Raw genomic sequence first — 21203 nt, 5'->3', positions numbered from 1 at the left:
TCCCTGACTCTTTAGTGTCTCTCCCTGGCTATTGTCTCCTTCGGTTTGCTCGACCTGAACCCTGTCCTGGTTATCGTTTTCAGCCCTATCACTCAATGGTGAAGAATCACTTAAAATATTCTTAGATCCGGATCTGGATTCAAATGTTCTCCAAAATCAAATCAGTTCGTCCTTGTTACACTCCATACCTGTTCACCAAGTTTCGTCTGAATCGGTCCATAATTAATTTTGAGATACCGTGCTCACAGACAAATGGTAACCTCTGTCCACGTTTGGTTGCAGAAGTAATTAACTTTTAACTTTTTTTGTGGGGGAGAAAGGGTTTTGGGGGTCTCATCTGTTCCCTTTTTTCAGTTGCAATTGCTTCAACAACAAACAACAGCTTCCTAAATGCAAAACCTTCCTCCCTACACCAATCCTCAAGCCATAGATTGGCATATATTGCTCTGGTCATACATTCTATTCCATTTCCTTCTGTGACCAATTCTTAAAATTTAAACAAAGTGCATTTGTTTTATTTTATTTTATTCTTAAGACGTCAAACCAACTTCTTCATAGCCACCTTCTAACCTTCTTTACAATATTCAACTCTAATAAAAGGAAGGAATATTTCGACTTCAAATAATATAATTTCGACTTCATCAACACCAATCTGCCAAAAAAGTTAGGTTCTAACAACAGTGTGACATTGTCATACAGCTAAATTGATCAGTAATTGCCTTTTGAAATGATCTATTTGAATTGTTCACGTCCGATTTCTCTTGGACTTCATTGCTTTACTGCTACAATGCTTCTACCCTCACCTAATTGTATTATATAATTATTATAACATGGTAAATCCAACTTTTGATCTTATTCCTGTAGATCAATAATTTCACAGGAAAAGCCAAGGTCAGGGTCCAGCTTGTGACCAGTGTTGATCCACCACTACTGCATGCTCACAGTTTTGTGGGAAAGAAAGTGGATGAAAGTGGCTCACTCACCATAGACGTTGGGCCACATGATATGACCGCAGTGTAAGTGACCATACACTTTGCCATTCAATAAATGTGGATCATTCTCATTACTTGGTGGCTGGTGTCTATTATTCGTTTTGTTTGTTGTTCATATTTGTCCTGAATTAACGGTGTATTCACGGGTGCAGGTTGTATGGCATCGGAATAGAACACGTCAAAAAGAAGGTTCATTCATCTGTATTGGAAGAGCGATGGGTGTTCAATAAGGTCCGAGACCAGTATTCCACGATGGATATTTCCATAAAAAAGGCACCTGCGTACCTTCTGGGTAAGGTGTTTTCTCATTGCTCGGATACCCTGTTACTTAATGTTGATTTCAAATTTTAGCTTCCAAATGTTACTCTTTGAATTTCTGCCCAGATTTGTTCAGCAATGCCCAGATAGATTTGGTTTGGAATGAATATGGTTACTATAAAGTTGACTATTTAAAAAAGATTATATGCTTCGTCCTGGTATTTAAAAAAAAGTAACAGCAATGGTTCTAACAAAGGTGATAGAAAAGAGAAAGAGAACTTGCCTGTGGTTTAGTAAAGGAAAACTTTGTATCCGAAGGAAAGCAGGAATGTCGAACTTGCTATAATAGGGACAACAATCTGATAAAGGATTTTATAGGAGGCATACAAGTAGATTACTACAGTATCCCGCAGGTTGATAATCTGTGGGAGTGAGTCAAAGGTGCATGCGTCAGAGCTACGCCAGCGATCAGGGGGTACGTGGGCGATAATGACTCCTTTTGACACCTCAGGAGAGAGAAGGTTGGGGGTTCAGGAGGTAAACATCAAGGGGACTGGGAGAAAATGAGTGATTAATAGGGGCGCAAATGAGAAGCAAAAAACAAACAAAAAAAAAACCATAAGGGTAGATAACAGACAGAATAAATAAATATATAAACTTTAAAAAAATGGAAAATATAACCATGGGGAGAAAGAGGAGGAAAAAGAATAAAGGTAAGATAAAATGAAAGAGGGAAAACAGCAGAAAAAGGTTGACAAAGCATGGAAAGAGCACAGGGTGCAAGACCAGAAAGAAGGCGGTAGAAGACGGAGACAACTGATCTATCTGCGATGGCGAAGTGATAGGCCCATCAATTCAGCTTCATCGCGGGAGATTCCAATAATCTTAAAGGCCTTGGTTTCCATGACGTCAAGCTGAGCAATATGTGAGGCATGGGAGCCAGCCCAGAGGGGAGAGCAGTACTCCATCAAGCTGCGGATGAAAGCCTTGCAGATTAATAGGAGTTCAGGTGCCAAGGAAGGACTTTTTATGACGGAGGATGCCCACTGCCCAGTCAGCAGTTAGCTTTGGAGGTCAACTTGAAATGTGGTTTGCCCAAGAAAGATCATGGCTGATAGTCAGACCCAGTAGTTTGAAGGACTGAACTTTCTCAAGAGGATTGTTAAGAAAGTAGAGAGGAGTGTTTGTCAGACGGTCCTTTCGGAGAGAAATAGTGAGAATGTAAGATTTGTCAGGATTGAAAAATATATTCCAAGTGTTTGACCAGCTTTGACCAGTTTCTTTCAAGGTCTGAAGAGAGAGGAGGATGCAGCCTACCTGTCTGAAGGATGAGGGATGTCAAAGTGGAGTGGGTGGAGGTGGAGTGGAGTGAAGTCATCATCATCATCAAAGGCAGAGGGTGGAGTCATCAGAAAATAGATAAGAGGATTTTCCAGAGAGTCAGAGATTTCATTGATGAAGATCAGGAATAGGACTGGGCCCAGGACACTGCCTTGGTGGCACTCCAGCCTTGACATGGAGAGGAGATTAAAGGATTGCGTTGAGAGCCACACATTGGCTACGAGAGTAGATGAAGTCAGTAAGCCATGTGTGGAGTTTGCCTTGGATGCCTTTGTATCAGAAGGAAAGCAGGAATGTAGAACTTGTTATAGGGACAACAATCTGATAAAGGATTTCATAGGAGGCATACAAGTAGTTTACTACAGTATCCTCATGTACAAGGAGGATGCGGGAGGTGCAATATGAATGTTCACGACCACCTTCATCATGGAGAGCATGGCCCCAGGAAACCCGAACGCTGATGGGCCGAATGAAAACTCGTGAGAGTGTTCGGAGGGTTTTGTGCAACTTATTGTAATTATTTTGTAAAAATGTCTTAAAAAAAAAAAAAATTCCACTTTGACATTATGTCACAATTTGACAATTCCACATATGTAGACCAGTGACAAAAAAAAATCCAATTTAATCCATTTTAAATTCAAGCTGTAACACAACAAAATGTGAAAAACGTCAAGGGGTGTGAATACTTTTACATTTATGGGGGGTAGGTGAGAGGATACTGTAGGGAAGGTAGGATTGTATAATTGTGGCATGGAATGGGAACGTGTAGGAGAAATCTCGATGTACTTGAGTAGGGAGACTGTAGCTTAAGATTGTTTATGCGTCTTCACACGAGGGGTGAAGCAGTGATAATTAGTTAGGGATTAAGGTTGGTTTTCCCCAGTACGTGATATTCCCTCTGATTTTCCCTTTACGTTTTGCTGACGAGGCCGGCCATGAAAACCTCCATTAAACCACGACAACCGTCCACTGCAAGCCAGGCAGGTTCTCGGCAAGTAAGCCCTGCCCAATAGACCTAATAAGAAAAAAGGCCACTCCCCCAGGGGGTACGACGGGCGTGGAAGAAAGAGCCTGCAGGCCACGCCCCTGGAATGGCGAGGGCCAGGGGGTGACCGTCAGCGAGAAGCTTCGAGAGCTGGGAGCAGCTAGCAGAGCTGGGAGGACGCTGGCGAGGGAGGTCGATAGTGTGCGCTTGAGAAGAAGCTGGCCAGTTTTGTTGTCTCTTGTGTGGCGTTCAAAGCGATTGTGGGGCTGTGGAGAAGAGGTGGCAATCGGGAGCGTGGAGGAACAGAGGAGAAAAAGGGGGCCGTCCTGTCTGCTTGCCTCATGCTGGTGGCGACTTTGGGTGCGGCGCAGCTGCCATCTTGTGCCAGGTTCCCACTGGAGGGACATCGAGCTCTGGGCCTTGTCTCTAGCTACCAACCTTGCAGAGGAACTCGTGAGGCCGGAGCTACGTGCTAGCACTATAAAAAAAGGATTTTATTTTTATTATCTTTCCCCTCTGTGTCTGTTTCTGAGTCCGTATGTGGAGGTCACCACTTAGAATTTTAGGTTACCACACCATTTATTTCGTCCGTCCATGATTTATTTTCATTAAACCGTTATTGGTTATCAATTATTTGTCGTGTTTACTCGTTTGTGGTTTTGGAATAAACCCGTGTGTTTCGTGAGATAAATACCTGGCATCTCTTCCATCCCACGCGCGCCAAAAATAACCGCCATTTTCGAATGCTTACCTCGGCAGTAAAAACTGTCTCGGTTATCTGTCACCCAGCGGTCTTAATCGCTGTTGACAGGACAATACTTTCTGAAAGCACTGTCGATGAGACAGGTGATTAGGAAATTGAAAATGTGTAAAGCCAAGCGAGTGTTGCAGCTTGAGACTCCCATTTGGTGAAGGGAAACAACCAATGTATTTTTGTTGTTGAATATTTGGGTTAATGTGTTGATATTAACATGAATTGTGTTATTAGATTTCGAATTGGATCAGATCAAGAAAAAAGTGCAAGAAGAAGTCAACAAAATAAACCTGAACGTTGTACGTATCATGTTCACGGCTCTGCTTCCTGACAGCCATGGCCTGTACACCACGCGCTTACCACCTGTCTACTCACTCCCCATATATGACAGTAGTGAGTATCAGGGTGTAGGAATAATTATTGTGTATCTATGAATTAAAAGCATTGTTGATATTGCAGGGAAATTGGAATGAATAAGATGAATTGGTATTCTGATTGTATACCCTTATGTAAATATACTCCTTGGGATGTCAACCTTTACAGATGTCCATCATTTGGCGGATGTCCATCACTGATTTTTTTTTTTTTACTTCATGATAGATTCTATTTATTTTCCCCATTGACTCCATGGCAATAGAAACCAGGAGTGCTTTCATACGAATCGTCTATTTAAAAATAGTTTTGACAAACTGTATTAAAATCATATTTCAAAAATAAAAATATTATTTTGTCATTTTCTTTATTGTTCCATCTGCACATGCAATTATTTAATTGTTTTCAGCTTTTTATTTAATTGTTTTCAGCTTTTTATTTAATTTCTCACTGGTTACCAGCATGGTTATTGAAGGGACGCTAGTTAAAGTAAGTCACTTTTTTGTAAACGAAGTCGCTAACTTTAGATATAATGTGTGTGTGCAGAGGCGCCTTCCTCTACAGTGTTGCAGATCGTACGCATGGACCGCAGTTCAGGGTCTGTTGTTGGAGGAGAAGAAATTTACCTTTTGTGTGATAAAGTTCAGAAAGGTAATGCTAGTGGTGTTACGTATAAACAATTCAACCTTCCCCCTCCCCATTACTAATACTTTAATTAATTATTGTTTATTTGTCTTTGAACATCAAGGCTATACACTATACAGTGTATGATTTATTTGCATAATAAGATTATACAAAAGCTAAGTTTTGGGCATTGTTTTTTTTTCATTTAAACAACATCATTCTTGGCAAATGTAAGAGTTCATCTCTGTTTTAACCTATCATGGACATAAAACCAGTTGCATTTAGCTTGTGAATGTTGAAAATTCCAGAGTATTTCTCAAAAGGAATAGGCTATTGAGTGCTGGTCCTCTTGTTGAATCCACATCGTGAGGATGCATAGGGCTGCCAAAGCAGTTTTCTAGGCTATTTTGCACCATCCTGGACAGGTCGCCACTCAGACGCAGGATACCTGAATGGCTCATTCATCACAGTAAGCTGGTACTTATTTTGCCGACCTCAGAAGGATGACAGGCTGAGTCAACCCACCTGGTGTTAATTCAATGGCTGACAGGGGCTTGAACTCAGGATCCTGAGATCTCCAGCCAGCAACCTTAACCGTTAAGCCAACAACACCAGGCTAAATGGTGAATAATCACTTGAAAAAAAAAATAAAAAAATTATCGTATCCGGATCCGTATTCAGATCTTCACCAAAATGGAATTAATTCGTCCTTTTCACACAACCTTGAACTCAGGTCAGTCCTTGAACTCAGTCCACCAAGTTTTGTCCGCATCCCTCCATAACTTCTTGAGATATCATGCTATGTATCGGTTTTAGCCCTGTCACTTAATGGTGAAGAATCACTTGAACAATTTTCTCATCTGGATCCGGATTCAAATGTTCACCAAAATTTGAATCGGTTCTTTCTTGTCACACACCCAACCTGTCCATCAAATTTCTCCTATTCCGTCTCCAACTTTTTGAGATATCCTGTTCATAAACACAGACAGGGATGAAAACATAACCTCAGTCCACCTTCGGTGGCACAGGTAACTCGTTGATAGAGATGAAATGTGATACATTTAATTCATTATTTCCTTGTGTTATTGCTCAATTTTTCTTCTTTTTTTTGTTATTGGCACCAAAATTATTTCCACCGGACTTGATGTGAAAGAATGTAATCTATCTATAATTCCAGTAATCTCTGTGTGTATGTTTGTATGTTTGTATGTTTGTATGTCTGTGACCGCTGTTTCTCGACAACCACGGGTCCGATATACTTTAAACTTGCCAGGTATATTGCTGGGGACCCGAGGATGTGCCTTTTCAAGGTTTCATATTAATCGGACAAGTAGTTACCGAGCTATGTCCAAAAAACGATTCAACCAATCAGAGAGCAGCGAGCTATCACGTGTGCCGAACGTGGCGAACAGACTCTGCCTCGGACAGCACATTTGAGAGCGTATTCATTTATTTCACGTTGGCAAACTATGTTGGCGTTAAACTATGTTTTAAAACTAATTAAAACTACTATCTATAATTCCACGGGTCCGATAAAAAACACCGTACTCGCAAGCCGTTCGCTTTGGACCAAACCATTTCATGTAAATAGAGGGGGGGGATTGTCACCGTACTCGCAAGCCGTTCGCTTTGGACCAAACCATTTCATGTAAATAGAGGGGGGGGATATAATTTTAGATATATATATAGTACGGGCATGCCCTAGTAGTTCATAATTATGCCAATAATCTTTTTGAAAATAACATTATGGATGCAATGTTTTGTTTTGTGGTAACAGTGGTCAGATATATACAGACTTGGCATTTAATATGGAATTTTTTTTTCTTTCTTGACTTGGGTTTACTTTCTTAACTCAGTACATCAATCTGGTGAGTTTCTTTTACACTTTGGTGATTTATTTGTTCAAAGAACCATGTCACTGATCGTCTGTCGCAGCAAGAAGTCAACAACAGGATTATATCACAGGTGGCATGGCAAAATGTACGGACAGGTGCATTTGATGATTGGCTTCACAGTTGGGTATACAAGGGTTGTTGCGTTCTGTATTAGTGGAAAGCAACTGCTGCACGTCTCCAAAAGTTATTGCCGCTTCCTCTGGAGATGGTCCGTCAACTCAACAATGCTGTTTGTCTTGGAGTGGTGACTTTACGAAATTACGGCATGAAACAGCGTGCTATTGCTCGGCAGTATGGCATCACTCAAGGTCAGGTGTCAAAGATCCTGAAACGAAATGCTCAGAGGGGTGTCCCTACTCCAATACCGAGGCCAGGACGTCCCCGCAGAACCACAAGGAGGGATGATCGCCAGCTGCACCGGTTAGTCCGCAATGGCCGTACCAAGTCAGCTAATCGGCTTAGGGCTGAGTGGCAGCAACTGACAAATGTGCCTGTATCCAGAAGGCTAGTCAACCAACGACTGGTTCAAGCAGGCTATCGTGCCAGGCGTCCCCTGAGAAAGCCACGCCTGACCAGACAACACCGCCAGCGCCGATTGCAGTGGGCCAGAGAGCACCGTCAATGGCAGCCAGGACACTGGAATCACGTGATCTTCAGTGACGAGTCTAGATTTCTGGTCTATCGTCAAGATGGCCGCGTCCGAGTGCGCAGACAAGTGCATGAAGCCCACAACGAAGATTGTATAGTGCCAAGAGTCCAAGCTGGAGATGGTGGGGTGACCGTTTGGGCTGCTTTTCATGCAGGGGGCAAAACTGACCTGGTTGTTCTGAATGGAAACCTGAACCAGTTCAAGTACAGGGCCATTCTGGAAGAAACATTGCTTCCATTTTCTCATGCAGCCTTTCGAGGAAACTTTGTCTTCCAAGATGACAATGCACAGCCTCATCGTGCTCGCATGATCCAACACTTTCTTGCTGACCGTGGTGTAGAGCATATGGAGTGGCCTGCCATGTCCCCGGATATGAATCCGATAGAGAACTTGTGGGCAGAATTAACACGTCAAATCGACCACTTGGACCAGCAGCCGACCTCTGTGCGTGAATTGCAGCAGGCTATTGTCACTGCATGGCAAGCGATTCCTGTCCAAACCTTGGCAAATCTCGTGAACAGCATGCCTCAACGTGAACGTGCTCTCCTGAATGCTCGTGGGGGTTACCCGAAGTACTGAACTGTAATTTTACTGTCCGTAATCCCAGTCGTAATTTAACTTTTGTTTTTGTTAAAAAAAAATTTGGCTAATGTGCAAAATAAAGAGATACTTCTGGAAAACGTACAGAAGTTTAACACAGTACTGTCCATGAATTGAGTTCGATATCAGTTTACATCACTTTCAAGGATCAATTTATTTGTTTCGAAATGTCAAATGTGGGTTTTTGTTTCTTTTAAAGGTCACATTAACAAAATCTAGAATAATTTCAACATAATTCCAATGAACTTTTGGTTCTAAGACATCTTGAAAAGTACTAGCATGGCATTAGGTAGATGGCATACCTCCACCAGGTGAAAGGTTTACATTATGTACCCCACTGATGGGTCAGATCTGAATCCGGACCTCAACCCCAAAAAATGCTCTCGTCACCAAACCAACGCAACCATCAGTTTTGTCCTAAGTCGTCCGCAACTTTTTGAAATATCGTGCTATTATATCGTTTTTGGCCCCGTCTCTCAATGGTGAAGAATCACTGAAGAATAATAACAATTCTTATACCGGATCTGGATCGTCACCAAAATCGAATCATTTCGTCCTTGTCACACAATCAACATGTCCATCAAGTCTCGTCCGAATCGTGCACAACTTATTGAAACATCCTGCTCAGAGACAGACAGCTATAGATATAGACAGGAGTGAAACATAACCTCCGTCTATCGTCTGAATCCGGCGGAGGTCATAAAACTGTTCAACACTGCATTTAACATTTAACCCACAGCATTTAACCCCTGACTCTCTCCTCCTTCTCCTTCCTTTTGCTTTGATTATTTACCAATTTATTTTTGTCTTTTTGCACTTGTTTTTTGTACTCTGTCAAAGCGTCTTTGGGCTTCTTGAAAAGCGCTATATAAAAAAAATGTATTATTATTATTATTATTAAGTTCACCCCCACAAAAAAAATATTCCATATTAAATGCCAAGTCTGTGTATATATATGTATATATATGTATATGTGTATATATATATATATATATATATATATATATATTGTAACGAATGTGGAAACGTTACAATGTGAACGTTACAAAAGTATGGTAACATCCTCGTAATGTAAATAATGGTCGCAGCCGTCGTCCTAGTTAATTCCATGAAACTTACACGCAGGTCACGATATATCTTTTAAATAGTGTATTTCCTTATTCCATGTAGGCTAAATATGTGTTTCCCACTAGATTGACTTTGCATTGTATCAAACAAAATAAGCGTAGGCCCTTCCAATTTCCCCAAAACCTCCTTTCCAATTGCCTTCCGCATTTTGGGCGGTTTTCTTCAACCACCATTGGCCACGAGGTAGGGTTGGGGAAGAAAGGCGTGTCTCCACCTCGTCATAAGAGGGAAGGAGTGAACCAGCCCTAACAGCCAATCAACACCGCGGTGAGCGACCCGGTAGGCGTGCCCTCGGAGCCGGCGGCTTGATTTCGCCCGAGGTGATAAAAGCGACTGTAAGGGACTGCTTTACCAGAGGCCTTGGGAGATGAGCAAAGAGACTGCACCAAGAGGATCGGTGAGATGCGAAACGCTCCAAGCCAAAGAGGAGAGGTACTCGGCAAGGAAACCAGCTTTGGAGAGACGCGCTGAAAGGAGGGAGACGGCTCCACCATAAGAAGAGGAGCAGGTGTGCCGAACCAGCGCGTGGCATCTACCGCAGCGGATACGCGACGAAGGGGTTTCCCGCCAAAACTGCGAGGAATTGCGAGCTGCGGCCTCCCGACTTTGCCTCCCTCTCAAGCAATCCACCTCAAGCCCTACCTGCCTGCAATATCCCCTGTGTAAGTGTGAACGTCCTGTCCTGCTCGTTGTCTTGGGGTTAAGTAAAAATGAATAGTGTAAGTTAACGATTCGCTGTGTTACTGCTTCTTCCATCCATTGCTGTGTGTGTATAATAAATCTGTTCTTCCTCCGTATTCTTCTTCTTCTTCTTTTTCATTCTCTTTCGGTCGCTTTAGAGATTTCCCGATTGAATATCTGTGGGGCGATCTGGTCAACGTCGGGTGGAATCGGGTTCTAATCGGGGAGTAACTGTTCGGACGCGGTTAAATACACCACCGCTCGGTCAATATAACATCTAAAGCCGCGTCTGTAACAATATATATATATATATATATATATATATATATATATATATATATATATATTGTTGCGAATATGGAATTTGGCCTCCATATCCGCTTGTAAATATTCCCCTATTTTCTCCAATACTCCCCAACTTTCCCCAGTCCCCCATTCCCTAGTCCCATTGCATGTAAATAACAATCAGTAGAGCCGACCTTCCCCTTATTCCCCCATTGGATGTCGTGCCCAGGTCCACCGCACCACACGTAGACAACTTTCGGACATCTTCCTAGTTATTCTTAATCTATGTCAGTTAAGGTCTCGTTTCCATTAATTATGACTCTTCGTTGCACCAGAATGTGATTATATGGCACCAGTAGTGAGTTTAGGACCTTTCCCATACCTCCTCCCATCTTCTTCCCCAAACAACAACAATAACAACAACTACAACAACGGCGCGCGCGGGGAGTGTGCGTCCTCCTTCCGGCTCGGTTAGCCGCCATTATCCATGCGCCCCACGGGGTTACCACGAAGGGGCTGGCTGTCAGCTCCTCGTCAAGGGCGGAGCCTGGTAAACCCCCCCCGCACCCAATAAGAAGGGCGGACCGATTCCATCTGGGCGGAGCTAACGAGCCGAGGGCGTGTCACTCCCCGCCGGATATACGCAGCCGCTTGCCGGACGTGACGTGAGATGCGCCCCCAGCTTGAGACGACAAGACGCCACCTCGAGCGCTGAGAGACCTCCTGCATCTTTTGGGCCGCGCCATCCTGTCCCTGAGCACAAGGTGCACCTTGTGCTGGCCATCGAATACCCGCTTTCCTAGCCATCAATCCCCGTGTGAGTCAGTTTTTGTCCTGTTTCTCTGTGGTCTGTCGGGAATAATATAAGGTTGTGTCTAAGTGCCTGTCTTCCTATGATGTACCTCTTGTAGTTGTAATCTAACCTTCCGCCTTAATATAACCTCCTCCGGAGGTCTTGAGAACTGAACCCCTGGTGTCGTATTGTGTCATTATAACCCAGCCGGGTGTCTTCTCTTTCCTATTGAGCCAGCGTAGCGCGGCTTCGTCGACGTTCGAGTACAATCGGGTAATTTGTGCGGACACGACGGCCATTCCGCTCGGCCCACCTTAACATCAAAGTCGTGTCTGTAACAATTGGTGTCGAGGAGTGGAATTCGAACCCGGGACTAAATTAGTTAGGCCCAAATTTTGGGAGGGAAAATCGATTCGGAGCGCGTTTCCCGCGCGAAATTATAACGGCGAAATTTCAATTTGTTTTACGAAAATAAAAAAATAAAAACCGAATTTTGAAAGTCGCGCTATGGCGGATCAAGACAGCTGGGGTCCGGTAAAGGAGAGTGAGGTAGGGTCGATCCAGGACCAAAATGAGGGACAGGAGGAGAGCGAAGCAGTGAGGGCGGCAGGTTCGCAAAATAGCGCCGTCACGCACGAAGAAGCGGGCGCGCAAAATGGCGCCTCGCTGATCACCGCGCCAGCGACCGTGGCAGCGCCCCCGATGGATTGGGGCCTTTTTTTTATACAAATGAAGGCCCTTATGGCCCAGAATAATGAAGAAATGGCAAACAGAATGGGGAACCGGATGGATGCTCAGGGTGAGCGATTGGAGGGCCAAATGGGGGTAATGGGAAACCAAATGGGGGTAATGAGGGACGAAGCGAGGGGTACCAGTGAGAAGTTAGACAATAATTTTGAGGAGTTAGACAAGAAAATTGAGAAGTTAGACAATAATTTTGAGGAGTTAGACAAGAAAATTGAGAAGTTAGACAAAAATTTTGAGGGGTTAGACAACGGGATAAAGGAGGTGAAAAATGGGTTAATGGGGGTAGAAAACAGAATGGCCGCTCAAGAGAATCAGATAGAGGGAGTGAAACATGGGTTAACGGGGGTAGAAAACAGAATGGCCGCTCAAGAGAATCAAATGGAAGGGATGCAAAAAGGGTTAGAGGGGTTAGAAAACAGTATGGAAGGCAAATTGAGGGACATGAGGGACCAAGCGGAAAGGGAAGTTAAACAAATGGAGCAGCAGATAGAGGGGGTCAGAATGGGGGTAGAAACCAAACTGGATGCTCACAGGGAGGAAATGGAGCAGATGAGGGTGGCATCTGGGCAGGAGATGCAAGTGATGGGGGAGAGAGCCAGAGGACTGGGGGATTGAGGAGCGATAGGCCCGGTGGGAGAGGGTGGCATCCCTGCCACCTTTCCCATGTGTGTGGGGCAAAGGAGCACTAGATTATGGGGTGTATGGCAGTGAAAACTAGCCCGGGTGGGTTAGGATATGGTGTGTAGGGATCTAGCGAAGATTGACATTAGGTAACGTTAAGATTAGTTAGTGACTGATACCTGTAGTGGGGACGCAGGTAGATTAGTGTGGATTATAATGACGAGGGAGCGCAATAGTTAAAGGGACGACTGGGAAGCGCAAGTTTCAGAAGGGAGTAGTTAGCTGAGATGATGCCGTGTGTGTGAGAATTGAACAGGTGTGATTGCACAGGTGTGCAACTGGACAGGTGTGTGGAGCCGTGTATGAGTAGTGAGTGTGTGGATCAGCGCGAATGCGCTTGGGGAGAGAAGGGTGCAGGTGGCACCAGGTGTGAGAGCACAGGTGTGCAGGTACAGGTGTGTGGAGAGAGTTGGAGTGAGTGGTACGGAGTGGTGTGCATGGTGCGAAGGTGTGGATGGGGGAAGAGTGGACCCCTTTCACGAGCACCCGGGGCGGGTAGTGTAAGTGTTAGGTAGAGGGTGCAGGTAAATTGTGGTTGGATATTGGCATTTGTGGTGCGGTTGCAGAATGGTGTTGTGGATGGGTGCATTAGTGTTGTGGAAATGGCTGGGCGTGTAGCCTGTTAGTGTGTGTAGTTGGTTGAGCACTCCACCACTGTGAGGATGTCGGCCAGGTGAGGCCGCAGGTGGGCTCTGGGAGCCGGTAGAGTTGTGGATGGGGCCCGAGGATCCGGAGGATGGACCCGGGTAGCCCAGTGCCAGAGAGGGCACCGAGTGGGGAGAGTGCCAGAGGGCCTTCCCCAGGTAGTTAGGTTAGGGCAAGGAGCAGGTAAGCTCGGAGGCAACTGCAGTGGTGGAGGTGTGCAGGTGGGTAGACCCACTGGGAGAGGTACACGCCGCAGCCCAGAAATTGTGCGAGGGCACCGGGAGATGAATCGGGGGAGTGAGACCCCAAATTGAAGAGCACCACAGTTTGGCCAATGGGAATTGGTTTTTAGAACCCATAGTGTAAGAGGGCCAATGGTTTGGCCGGAGAGAGACCCCGGGTAGTGTAAAGTTGTTAAAGTCATTTAGGAGATAGTTAGGATTGATGAACCTGTCGCACCATACGCAGCCACTTACCTGTGGTGATGATGATGACTCCACACCTGTGTTTTCTTTGTTTTGTTGCAGGAGATGAATCGCTGTGTGGATTTGTGAGACGCATCACGACGTGGATGAGACATTGGGGTGATTCCATCTCTCCCTCCCTAGGAGGGACTGATGATGAATTGGTAATGGCAAATTATGATGTTGAGTTGGAGATGGCAAATTTTGATGAGAGTTGAAAATGGCAAATTTGATTGGTTAGGAGGGAGAGAAGACGAATTTGGTTTATGGGAGGAACGGGGAAGACAGTAGGGATGTTTGTTGATTTGTAAAGTAGATGTTTATGGGTAGTGTTGTGTTTTGTGGATACAGTAAGGGGTAAGGGAGGGGCCATGTAGGTTACCTGGTGGGGGGGGGGCGTACGATAGGAACGTACCTGTCTCACCTGGTTCCCATGTGCCCCCAGTGTGCATTACCTTATATTGCGTGCACTTTTGCGCCCTTACCACCTTACTCACTTGTTTCTTCTTTTGTCTCCCACCTCCGAGGATCTGGCTTTGGGGTAGAGAGAGAGGAGAGAGAGGTGCTGGCTACGCAGTTGTGGGCCTGCACTTTCGCTGTTGGCTGCCTGGATCGATACACCATATGGACCGCAATGTTTGTGGCCACCCACAATGGACCGCAGCTCTTTTGCGGCCAAGCACCACCCGTGGAAGGACCTATGGGTCAACGTGGCACCTATGCCATAAAGGTGAACCACTGTTAATTAACACCAAGTGCACCACAAGAAGAGCAAGAGACACCTGCAGGGTTAGGGGTTGTCGAATTTATTTTTATTCCAATGAACAATGGTGACTGCACCGATTGGTGGTGGGGTGGTGCTTTTGATGCTCGGGAAGGGTGCTCTGCACGTTATTAAAGGCCGTCGGCCACAGAGCACTCGTGGGTTGGTGTATCGATGCTGGCAAGCGCGCTCTCTCTATGCATAACATCTGCATGTGTTCCTCCAAAAACAGGTCCTGGATCGTAGTGTAAATAGCAGCATAGTCTTGTAAATAATGCTCCCTACCGGCTGTATGTTTAGTTTGAGAATTCTTTCCGGATTCGGTTATCCTGTGGGTGTGTTTCTGTGAGGAGAAGGGTGCAACGTCGCAGGGGGACATATTTACTCATTTGTGAATATCTGTAAAACTGTCGCACTCAGGGTAGAGTTAATAGTAGAGGGAACTACATTGCGTGCCACACTAAAGTAGGTAAAAATTTATCGGGTCGGGACGCCCCGAGGGTAGAGAAGGGTGCAATGTTGCGAATATGGAATTTGGCCTCCATATCCGCTTGTAAATATTCCCCTATTTTCTCCAATACTCCCCAACTTTCCCCAGTCCCCCATTCCCTAGTCCCATTGCATGTAAATAACAATCAGTAGAGCCGACCTTCCCCTTATTCCCCCATTGGATGTCGTGCCCAGGTCCACCGCACCACACGTAGACAACTTTCGGACATCTTCCTAGTTATTCTTAATCTATGTCAGTTAAGGCCTCGTTTCCATTAATTATGACTCTTCGTTGCACCAGAATGTGATTATATGGCACCAGTAGTGAGTTTAGGACCTTTCCCATACCTCCTCCCATCTTCTTCCCCAAACAACAACAATAACAACAACTACAACAACGGCGCGCGCGGGGAGTGTGCGTCCTCCTTCCGGCTCGGTTAGCCGCCATTATCCATGCGCCCCACGGGGTTACCACGAAGGGGCTGGCTGTCAGCTCCTCGTCAAGGGCGGAGCCTGGTAAACCCCCCCCGCACCCAATAAGAAGGGCGGACCGATTCCATCTGGGCGGAGCTAACGAGCCGAGGGCGTGTCACTCCCCGCCGGATATACGCAGCCGCTTGCCGGACGTGACGTGAGATGCGCCCCCAGCTTGAGACGACAAGACGCCACCTCGAGCGCTGAGAGACCTCCTGCATCTTTTGGGCCGCGCCATCCTGTCCCTGAGCACAAGGTGCACCTTGTGCTGGCCATCGAATACCCGCTTTCCTAGCCATCAATCCCCGTGTGAGTCAGTTTTTGTCCTGTTTCTCTGTGGTCTGTCGGGAATAATATAAGGTTGTGTCTAAGTGCCTGTCTTCCTATGATGTACCTCTTGTAGTTGTAATCTAACCTTCCGCCTTAATATAACCTCCTCCGGAGGTCTTGAGAACTGAACCCCTGGTGTCGTATTGTGTCATTATAACCCAGCCGGGTGTCTTCTCTTTCCTATTGAGCCAGCGTAGCGCGGCTTCGTCGACGTTCGAGTACAATCGGGTAATTTGTGCGGACACGACGGCCATTCCGCTCGGCCCACCTTAACATCAAAGTCGTGTCTGTAACAATATATATATACATATATATACATATATATATATATATATAGATTGTCACGAATTTGGTAGAGCAAAATGTAGAGCAGAGTATATCTGAGTAGGTAACATGCTTCGAGATGGCGCGATAAGGAACACTTCCTGTAATAAGTCCATGGTTTGGCGTTTTGTCGGTTAAGGTGTATGATTGTGAATCTACCAGGAGATTCGTGTGTTAGTTAGTGTAGGGGTTAATCAGTAGAGCCCTTGTATGTCTCACCTAGTAGTCAAACCTTTGTCCATTATGGCACTGCAGACCACATAAACATTAGTTAGGACCTTTAATACAACATGAAATGACGCCTTTCCCCCCTGACATGACTGAGGAAGAAATCAGGTTGGAACACCACCGCAATTGGCCGCCACCATTTACACCTCCGAGAGGCCAACCCACCTCGCATAGCACGTGCTGTGACCACGGAGTCGGGGACGGGAGTGGCAGTGGCACAGTGGGCGTGCCCCTGGACAAGCCGGCGAGCCGGGGGAGGCTCTGATTGGCTGAGGAGTGCGCCAATGTGACGTCATCGGCCGGCGATATTACCGAGGGCCGGACGCCATTTTCGGCAGTAGAGAGTTCAGCACGTTGAGTGAGGTTTGAGTCAAAAGTTCGTGTGCACCTGAGTCGAGTTGAGATGAGACCTGAGTTGGAGTTGAGTGCGCAGAGTTGAGGTGCGCAGAGTTGAGTAGCGCAGTTGAGTGGAGAGTTCGCTGGAGTGCACGCAGTTTGTTCAGAGCAGTTGCTTTTGGCAGTGGTTCGAGAGACGCAGAAAAGTGACTCGCTATTGCAGCTCTTTTTAGTCTTGCGCAGCCCGAGTTGGGTTGAGGTGTAGCCCGAGTGGAGCGGTGCTGCTGCTTTTGGAGCTTGGTGCACGGACCTCGTTGGCGGCGAGAGGATCGGAGCTTGGAGCGGGACCTCAGGTGCAGCGGCGAGGGCGTTGGCTCGGGCCTAGCGAGGCGGACGGAGGATTCGTCCAGGCCGGGAAGAAGACGACGAGACAGATAAGACCGAGCTCCGCGTACACTGTACACGACGTGACGTGTTCTTTTCTGTAATTCATCTCCCTCGTATCGTGTTTGATATCTGTTGTGTGTGGGATCCCAATTTAGCTACCTTATTTTATTATCGGCGTGCATTTTCCTGTCCTGCCTTTTTCATTTGAATAAACCCTTGTATTATTTTGCATCCCCCATTCAAACCTGTGCCGCTTGAGTTAATTTCCTCATAGGACCGGAGCTACGCCGGCGTGCTGCAGTTAAGTGCTTTCGCCACAGCCTCCATTTCCCTTCTTCCTCCCGCGCGGCCATAGCCGAATCCGTGTTTGGATAGTTGCCTCCGAATAAGACCGTTTAGGCTATCCGCAACTCTGATGTTAATTGGAGTATGTATATATATATATATATATATATATATATATATATATATATATATATATATATATATATATATATATATATATATATATATGTATATATGTATATATATATATATATATATATATATATATATATATATATATATATATATATATATATATATTGTTGCGGTTTTAGAACCCACACTTGTAAATAATTACTTGTAAATATCCCATTATTAAAAGGTTAAAGTTTGCACCCCTAGTTAGTCCATAAGCAACACGTAGGCCACCATAGATCTTTAGTTATTTCATTATTATGTGTTTTAGATAAGGCCGTGTTTCCAATAGTTGAATCTGTGTTTCATCAATTAAATAAGAGTAGGTCCCCAATCCAATTCCGGCCATTTTGCCAACCTCTCTCTCCCAGCGATGCCATTACGCGCCTCTGCCAGCAGCAGCTGCCTTAGCGCTCGCTCAAGCACCGCCATTAACCATGCGGTCAGGACCGAGGAAAAAGGGGTGCGGAACGCCAAGAACAAGGTGTGGCCTGTCAACCAGCCGTCAAAGGTGTGGCCGGTAAGCCCTCACCAGCCAACCAGGGCTGAGGGAATATCACTGACGGGCGTGGCTTTATGCAGCGCGGAGTGATCTTGGCTCGCATGATATAAGCGCGAACGCAAAGCCCTTTCACAGGACTCGCGTGCACACGGCAGTGGCGAAAGGACTTACGCGGTGTTGGAGGCGCGCACATTTGCAAAGGACTCGTGCGAGAGCGGCGCTATTAACAGACTGCGCACACGGACTTCTTTTGATGAGAGAGTGCTGGTTGGACTTGGTCGGCAGCGTGCATTGCAAACGGACTGATTGGGAGAGAGCGCATTTGAGCGAGCTTGGTTGGAGACGCGCTTATTAACGAACTTGTCCGGGAGCACACGTACAGGACACCAGCCTCCCCCACCCCGCTATATGTTAGGTCCGGTCGTGTTCCAACGATACGCGGAGCTGCCTGCCGGGTTTTTGCCCGCTGGACTGGAGCCTCACCTGGAGCCGTACCCCATCGCCTGGACCTTCCACCCTACCAGCTACAATCCCCCTGTGAGTGTGTATGTTTGTCTGGGGTATAGAATAAGACTGCCCTGTGTCCTGCTTCTTCTTCTTCTTCCTGTACATCCTTTCGTTTCCTCTTGTTAATAAACCTTCTTTGTTCTTCCTACCTTCTGGTTTCCTCTCCATCCGATCGCATCCGCCCCTTCTATGATTGGGTAAACGTGGCACGATCGCAACCGCTCAGAATCGGGTTTAGTCTCATTGTTAACAGCTCGGATCGCGGATTGCTAACCACTCGGCATTTTCCAACATATCCGTGGTTCGAGCGTGAGTTATTTCCCTGCTTTACGGTCGGGTTAGGAATTAGGTACTTGGGACCAAATTGACCAATCACCCTACCTAATACCGACCGGAAGGAGCGTATAACTTCCAGGACTCGGGTCGGCCTGGTAACAAGACAAGGGGATTAACCCCCCCTTGATAAGGGGAGCGCCGACCCCCGAGATCCGTAACTATATATATATATATATATATATATATATACAGTGGAACCTTGACTTACGAGTTTAATTCGTTCTGTGACCGAGCTCGTAACTCAATTTGCTCGTTTCTCAAATTAAATTTCCCCATTAAAATGCATTGAAATGCTATTAATCCGTTCCAGCCCGCCAAAAACCACACCAATTTTTTTTTAATATACAGTATATATAAAAATATCTCGCGCTTTATATTTCACCTGTATGCAGCATACAAGTTGGCAGGATGGCCTGGACTGGAGGTACGCACACTTGACTCTAAACTGTCCAGCCTGGGTTTGAATCCCGACCCAGCTATAACCTGTCATGGGTGAATCACAGGCAGGGTGATTCATCAATGTGTGTACCGCTAAACTGGGCGCCCCGTTTGCGTCCCATTAGTTGTTGGATGTTAAGGATCTCACCGTGTTTTCCGCAAAGAGAAGGCGAGCTATCGCCGGCACTCTGAACAAGTTGTGGCCTGGCATGCTCTTCTCCTCTGCCGTTGTATACGTCCTCCTCGGCATCTTTTTCCAGAAGAGCCCTGTCTCGTCACAGTTGAAGATTTGCTGGGGGATGTATCGTTCGGCTTCTATCAGTTCGGCAAAAGTTAGAATAAAATCTTCAGCTGCCTTCACATCCGCCTCACCAAGTCGACAACACGCACACCTCGCTCATGTTTTTCGACGATTGCGTGTTTTATATCCAAGCACATCATCCTCTTCTTCTTCTCAGTACTGCCCTTGGCACTCAATTTCTTAGGACCCATGGTTAAAACTAAGAAATTTTCCAAAATAACCAAAATGCGAAAACAAAGCAGCAGCGATATACGGCAGAGATACTTGCACGGCAAGATAACCACGTGACGGGAACCCACCTGGTGGCGGGTAGCGTAAGCTCCAAAATAACCAACATGCGAAAACAAAGCAGCAGCGATATACGGCAGAGATACTTGCACGGCAAGATAACCACGTGACTGGAACCCACTTGGTGGCGGGTGGCGTAAACTCAAAATAACCAAAATGCGAAAACAAAGCAGCAGCGATATACGGCAGAGATACTTGCACGGCAAGATAACCACGTGACCGGAACCCACTTGGTGGCGGGTGGCGTAAGCTCGTAACTCAGATCTCGGCTCGCATCTCAAAGCAATAAACCGCCCGAGCGACGGCTCGTATCTCGGAAAACTCGTAAGTTGGTGCACTCGTAAGTCAAGGTTCCACTGTATATATATATTGTTGCGGATCTCCGACGTCGGCCTTCCCCTTATCAAGGCGGGGGCGAGGGGGGTGGGGGGGGGGGGGTTAATGCCCTTGTCTTTTATCTGGCCGACGCGATCCTGAAGTTATCACGTTCCTTCCGGTCGGTGTTAAATAGGGTTGTTGGTCGAATTGGTCCTATTACCTTAGTACTAACACCGACTGTGAAGCAAGGAATTAATTCCCGCCCGAACCATGACGTTAGTGGACACGCCGAACGAAGCGAGCCGCGATTCGGGCCGTTAACAAGGACTAGACCCGATTATAGTGGTTCCTAATCGTGCCACATGTACCCAATTGAGAAAAGACTAGGACGATCGAATTAGGAAGAAACAAGGAAGATCAAGGTAATTTATTACAATTTGTACAAAGAAGAGGAAATGAAAGAATGTACAAGGAAGAGGAAGAAAAAGGACACAGGGCAGCCTTAAACAGTCTTACTTATCCCTTGGACTCGGGCTCGTTCGCTCTCAGACTCAGTCTCAGACTCAGACTCACGCGGGGATGTAGAAGTTAGGGTGGAAGGTCCGGCGATGGCGTCCACAGCTCGTCCCGGTCCTTGACTCGTTCCGTGCAGCAGATCGAAACCCGGCAGGCATCTCTCCCTGTAGCGTAGGCGCGAGCGGACAATTGTCGTGATGAGGAAAGGTCGGTAAGCTGGCGGTTATTGCACGCTTATCCGCGTACGTAATAAGTGTACCGGCGCCTTTACACGCGCTCCCGGTATTACTGGGTAATACGCCACTTCCCCACT

The 21203-nt window shown here is 46.1% G+C and overlaps 1 protein-coding gene across 8 annotated transcripts in view; it reads left to right on the top strand.

Moving 5' to 3' along the window:
- Positions 1-21203, top strand: part of NFKB1 (nuclear factor kappa B subunit 1) — a 475515-nt gene that overhangs the window by 402612 nt on the left and 51700 nt on the right. For all 8 annotated transcript variants that reach the window (XM_078776548.1, XM_078776547.1, XM_078776544.1 and 5 more), the window contains 4 exons: positions 865-1016; positions 1145-1284; positions 4565-4723; positions 5249-5353. In XM_078776548.1, the coding sequence (XP_078632674.1) occupies positions 865-1016; positions 1145-1284; positions 4565-4723; positions 5249-5353 (556 nt within the window). The remainder of the gene's footprint in view (positions 1-864; positions 1017-1144; positions 1285-4564; positions 4724-5248; positions 5354-21203) is intronic.

The sequence above is a fragment of the Myxine glutinosa genome, chromosome 4 (genome assembly GCF_964187855.1).
Source record: "Myxine glutinosa chromosome 4, kmMyxGlut1.1, whole genome shotgun sequence".
NCBI lineage: Eukaryota > Metazoa > Chordata > Myxini > Myxiniformes > Myxinidae > Myxine > Myxine glutinosa.
Note: the sequence above shows the minus strand (reverse complement) of the source record. Positions and strands in the feature narration are given on the sequence as shown.